This window comes from Rhagoletis pomonella, unplaced genomic scaffold (genome assembly GCF_013731165.1).
Source record: "Rhagoletis pomonella isolate Grant_MI unplaced genomic scaffold, Rhpom_1.0 Rhpom_scaffold_00007, whole genome shotgun sequence".
NCBI lineage: Eukaryota > Metazoa > Arthropoda > Insecta > Diptera > Tephritidae > Rhagoletis > Rhagoletis pomonella.
Genome location: NW_023458561.1, coordinates 57500582 through 57505606, shown reverse-complemented (window position 1 = coordinate 57505606; position 5025 = coordinate 57500582). Strand labels below are relative to the sequence as shown.

At 40.4% G+C, this 5025-nt stretch overlaps 2 protein-coding genes across 2 annotated transcripts; both read right to left on the bottom strand.

Annotated features, from left to right (window-relative positions):
- Positions 1-1709: 1709 nt before the first annotated feature.
- Positions 1710-4219, bottom strand: LOC118743160 (proline-rich protein 36-like). The gene is made up of 3 exons (XM_036475692.1): positions 3002-4219; positions 2807-2928; positions 1710-2040 (listed from the first exon to the last, which is right to left on the bottom strand). The coding sequence occupies exons 1-3, from the start codon at positions 4115-4117 to the stop codon at positions 1884-1886; spliced, it is 1395 nt and encodes a 464-aa protein (XP_036331585.1). The 5' UTR covers positions 4118-4219; the 3' UTR covers positions 1710-1883.
- Positions 4220-4236: 17 nt separating this feature from the next.
- LOC118743162 (TATA-box-binding protein-like) lies at positions 4237-4774 on the bottom strand. The gene has a single exon (XM_036475694.1). The coding sequence runs from the start codon at positions 4681-4683 to the stop codon at positions 4240-4242; it is 444 nt and encodes a 147-aa protein (XP_036331587.1). The 5' UTR covers positions 4684-4774; the 3' UTR covers positions 4237-4239.
- Positions 4775-5025: the final 251 nt, after the last annotated feature.

Genomic DNA, 5025 nt, shown 5'->3' with positions numbered 1-5025 from the left:
GTGCAGTTGCGCAGTTGGAAAATACTTTTAGTTTTTAATTAAATTAAATTTCGTTTCTACAATTTTTCACTTTATTAATGTTAAATATTTACTTATTATTATTAATATAAGGTTTTTTTTTTGAATTTTTTTGCTTTTCATCATATTCGCTTAAAGTTATTCGCTACTAATGTCAACTAAAACGATTTGCTTTTAATACGTATGTATATAAGTATATATATATATATGTATATTAGATATTTATGTATGTATGTATGGTTTTCACGCAACTATAATTTATCATTTCGTTGGGTGTATAATGTTTGTATACATGCAATTTATATGTACTTATATGTATGTATGTATGCATGAATGTGTATATGAGTGCATTTCTTTAAGTTCAATACAAGCTTAATTTTTCATAATTATTAAAATTGATTTTTTTCTATATACAATATTTTTGTTTGCCCACAAATCGGTCTGCTCTCTCGAGCGGCGCGTTTGTGAGCAGCATGTGTGTGTTTGTGATAGCATGGGTGTGTTGGTGATATCTTGTGTGTGTAAGCCAGCCTATTAAATTATTGGCATTTAGAAGTACAAACTATTCTAAATTATTGAAAAGTATGCAATACATTTGGAGCATTTATGCTGGTAGTTGATTTTCAAAACCTAAACAGCTGTTGTTTGTGCCAAAGCTTGTGTGCGCGATTATGTGTGAGCGTATGCACCGAGTTTTCCATCACGGTTTGGCGTATTTTCAACAAATAACTGAGTGGTAAGAAAATTATAAGTATACATTTTACAAACTACATACAGTGTGGATCCCAAATTTGAGTATGTTATTTAGAAAAAATGAGGAGAAAAGCGACTAATGGAATTAATACGAGAAGACAAAGGTTTGAACCCTCTGTTACAACAAAAAAAATCGGCAAATATGTTCTATAGCAAAGTTGAAAATCCGACTATTCAAAGCGCAGTTGTCTCAATATAATAAATAACTTTTTCTTTTAATAAAAATTAATTTCAAAAGTAAGCTCAAGCTCAACATACTTAACAGTACTCGTTTAACAACACATTTTCGTGGTTAAAACTTCAATAATTAAAAAAAAATATTTCTTACACTTTTGGCCCACACTGCCACAACTATCTACACTAGCATTTGCCTACAAGAAAATTTAAAATACTTTTTTGTTTCATTATTATGATTTTTTTCTCTCTTTGCATTAAGTTTTATGTTTTACACTTCTCTGCGCAAATTTATGCAATTATTTTTAGCCTTTTACATGATTGCTGATATATTTCGTTACAATTTTTCGTTTTTTGCTTTTTTGAAAATAATACATTAGTTATTATCAACTTTGCTTACCTAATCAACTATGTATGTATGTATAAGTATATGTATGTATGTAAGGTTGTATATATTTATAAATACCACATTACTGATAGTTGTTTCCTTTAGCATCTGCTTCATTATTGTGTTGTGACTCGGACTGCAATGCCTGCAATGTCTTCAATTTTTCACTTCATGCTTCTAGACAATAATATGTATGTATGCTTAGCCAGAGTTATATTTTTTTCTTTAGGTTTTTGGGAGTGCCGAAAATGTCTTATTTCTTTATTATTATTATTTTTTTTGCTTAAAACTTTTGACTTTTTTTCTAATAAGAACTCTAATTTGCAATAATTTTTGCTGAATATTTAAAAATGACTGATTTCTTTTTTTTTTTTTGTTTTTGCTTGCATTCTCCATTTTCCTGTTTTCTTAATCTCCCTTTTCTCAACTAAATTGGAATTTCACTGTTGCAACATTTTATTTTTATTTCTATTTAATTAATTGGTTCTGCTTTTTTTGTTTGTTGCTTCTCTTAATCACTAGAATACTTGAGGTGGTGATGCATTTGATATCATGAGTGCTTATCAGTCAACTCAGTCCAGCGTAATTCGAAAAATTTGCGCATTCCATGACCCGCTTTGCCGACCGGCGAATCATCCTCATTGAACATTTCACAATTATCGAATATTTGGCGCACATCGACGCAAAAGTCTTCACGACTTTTATAGCTGTGAAAAGAAAGAGAGACGAGATTTTAATAAACAGTGGCTTATTAAGCATTGTCGAGAGAGAGAGAGAGAGAGAGAGAGAGAGAGATGTCGTCAAGAGCGACCAACGCCAGGCCCAGATCAGGTCTTTAACCTACTTCAGTATTCAAAACTTGTTTGCGTCAGAGTTACGCGGAGCTATCGAGGCAGCTAACGCTTTTCCTTTGTCGGGTACGACGATAAATTGAGAGACATTGTGAAGTATGCAAATACCACCGAACTCAAGTGTTTTAGCATCAACTTGCATAGTCCGTCAGGGCCAATTGTTTTCAAGACTTTTAGCTTTCCAGTGGCCACTTGAACTTCCTGGCTAGTGAAAGTAAGAGGCACACTAGGATTTTGGGAGGTGCTACTGCTTTCTCGTCACTCGACCTTTAAACATATAAACCGACGAAGCATGCAGTGTGAACTGTCGACTAAAATAGCGAATTTTGTCGGGTTCGTCTCCAGCATAAAAAATCCCCAAAAAAGGTTCTTTGTAATGCTGCTGAAGGAACAATCCTTTGGTAGAAATAAATCTGGATCCTATAGCATAGACCCGACAGTCAAAATGGAACGTGTTCGTGACTTTCGATTTGCATTTAGACTCGGATTTATCTTAGTATTTTATGGTAATATCGTGCCTGTTTCTTTACTAAACACTCTTAGCTCCATAAGTCTATTTTACCCTAACAAAGTGAAAGGTTTTCCACTTACAAAAAAAAATGCAAAAGGTAATATTACTCACGTTAAGTCCTGTATGCGTTTCTTGATTGTGGACAAATCCATGGGATTTTTAATAATCTTACGGTAGGTCGGAAACTGTTTAGTATTTACTGGCAATAAAAATGGCCACGAATCTTCATGCAGCTGTAAGAGATGAGAAAATTAAAAAAAACAAAAACTCCTCTCACAACTTTTCTACCGCACCACGCTTGCTTACCTCCATTTCCCCTAGCAATGTCTTGCAGATAGCCAACTCTTTTATGAGCTTCTTCGTTGCATGCTTCTCCTTTTTCTCTTGCTTCAGCTTCTCCTTCGCCTCTTGAACGGCGTGTATGTTCAAGGGCGGCGGCGCCAATGGCTGAGGTGTGCCACATTGACTCATTGGCGAGAGCGCACCAAACTGATGCGCTGCCGGCGACTGTGACTGCGAGTAGGAGCCCATCGTTTGCGGCGAGTGCAAAGTAGGTGTGCTGGCACGTGGCGACTGCATGGCAGCTGTGGGTGCATGGTTACTGCTTTGCTGCGGCGACATAATCGATGACTGCATTAGCGGTGATAGTTGTGGCTGCTGCAGCTGTTGTTGTTGCTGCTGGCTCAGCGCTGTAATGGAAGTTGGCGGCATTATGAGCGGTAGCAATGCAGAGGGTTGTGGCGAAGTGCTAATGGCGCTGGCGGGCGGCAGCAGCGATGGCGGTGGCAACGGCGACTGAGCGGCTGTGTTGTAAGACGGCAGCGGCGGTAGCGGAGGTAGCTGCATTATGCCATTGCTATTCATTTGCAGCTGGGCAAGCTGATGGTGCTGACTGAGCGTTAGTTGCAGGTAGTTAGTGGCACTCATATTGCCTATACCACCAGTCGCGGTACTTACTGTTGGTAGGGTTGGCGTCAAGTGTGGAAATAACGTGCCACTATCGGGCAAGGACTGTGGCAGTTGTGATTGAGTTGTTACATAGCTTTGAATGCTTGTATCGGGAGCTACGCTGTTGTAAATTGGCACCGCAAGCGGCAAGTCGGCGCTAGGCATCGAATGTAAGACCGGCGCTGACTGAGCGCCATCTGCGCAGCCATCCGTTGCCGTGTAATCGTTGTTAGTCAAATGTGTGGCGTGGATGTTATTTAGTGCTGGTGGTGTGGTGTCAGCCGCTGCATTTGCATCTGGCAGCATAACTACTGGCGCGCCAACACCTAAATCAGCGCTTACCCCCATACCCATTCCTCCCAATGCAGCATTGCCGCTAACCATTTGTTGTTGTGGCTGCTGTTGTTGTAGTGGTTGTTGTAGCTGCTGTTGTAGTGGTTGTTGTTGTTGTTGTTGCTGTGTCTGGAAACGCATCGCATCGATCGAATTATTGTGATGTTCATCGAACGAGGTGGAAGCAATCGAATGCGTCGGACTGCAAATACCAGAGGCGGGTTAGTAACGTCAGGCGTGACATGCGGCGCTGCCTGAGCGACCTACCTGAGCGGCGTCGGTAGCGAGTTCATTGACTCGTCATGCGACGAGTTCAGCGAAAGCTGTGATGAATTGTGCAGGTGGTGTTCCGCCGAGGCAGCTGCCATGGCCTGCGCCTGCGCTAGAACCGCAACCTGTTGCTGTTGTGGCTGCTGCTGCTGTTGTTGCTGATGATGATTTTGCTGCTGGTTCTGCTGCTGCTGCTGCTGTTGTTGTTGTTGTTGTTGCTGGATATCAACATTCGACGACGACGATGAATTGCTATGGCGATCCCGTCGTTTCGAAGAATCGCGGTCACGTCGCGGTTTACTGCTGGTTCGCTTCTTCGGGGGTGGCGCCTTCGTGACGCAGCCGTGGCAATACCACTTGCCACGCGGCACCTTCAGCAGCGGCGGTATATAGCAGTCGGCGTGATAGGCGCGCGGACATAAATCACAATAGATCATTTTGCCGACGGGCGCTGGTCGCAAACCGCCACAAACAATGCATTTGCGCTCATTTGTCGCCTTATTGACGCATTCATAGCAATACCTGAAAAAGGTGCGGAATAAAAAAAGAAAATGGCAGAGGGTTTAAAAATTATTGATGAGAACAAATAAGAAATTAAAAATACAAAGAAATAACTAAATGACGACTTCGAGCTGGACTGTGGAAAAGGTAATTAAAAAACGCTAAAAAAAATTAGTGCGCCTGATCTACATTGCGGAAGTGAAACGTTTCTCGATGCATTTCTTGTTCATTTCCTTCTACAGTCGCTATCTTAATCATAATCTTAAAACTAGCCTCAA

Bases quoted from the DNA above. Each gene is read 5' to 3' on its own strand.
- LOC118743160 (XM_036475692.1), bottom strand. From the start codon at position 4,117: ATGCGTTTCCAGACACAGCAACAACAACAACAACAACCACTACAACAG. The intron at 2,929-3,001 runs GTAAGCAAGCGT...CATCTCTTACAG, and splicing joins CATTGCTAGGGGAAATGGAG to CTGCATGAAGATTCGTGGCC. The intron at 2,041-2,806 runs GTGAGTAATATT...TTCTTTTCACAG, and splicing joins AAACGCATACAGGACTTAAC to CTATAAAAGTCGTGAAGACT.
- LOC118743162 (XM_036475694.1), bottom strand. From the start codon at position 4,683: ATGATCTATTGTGATTTATGTCCGCGCGCCTATCACGCCGACTGCTAT.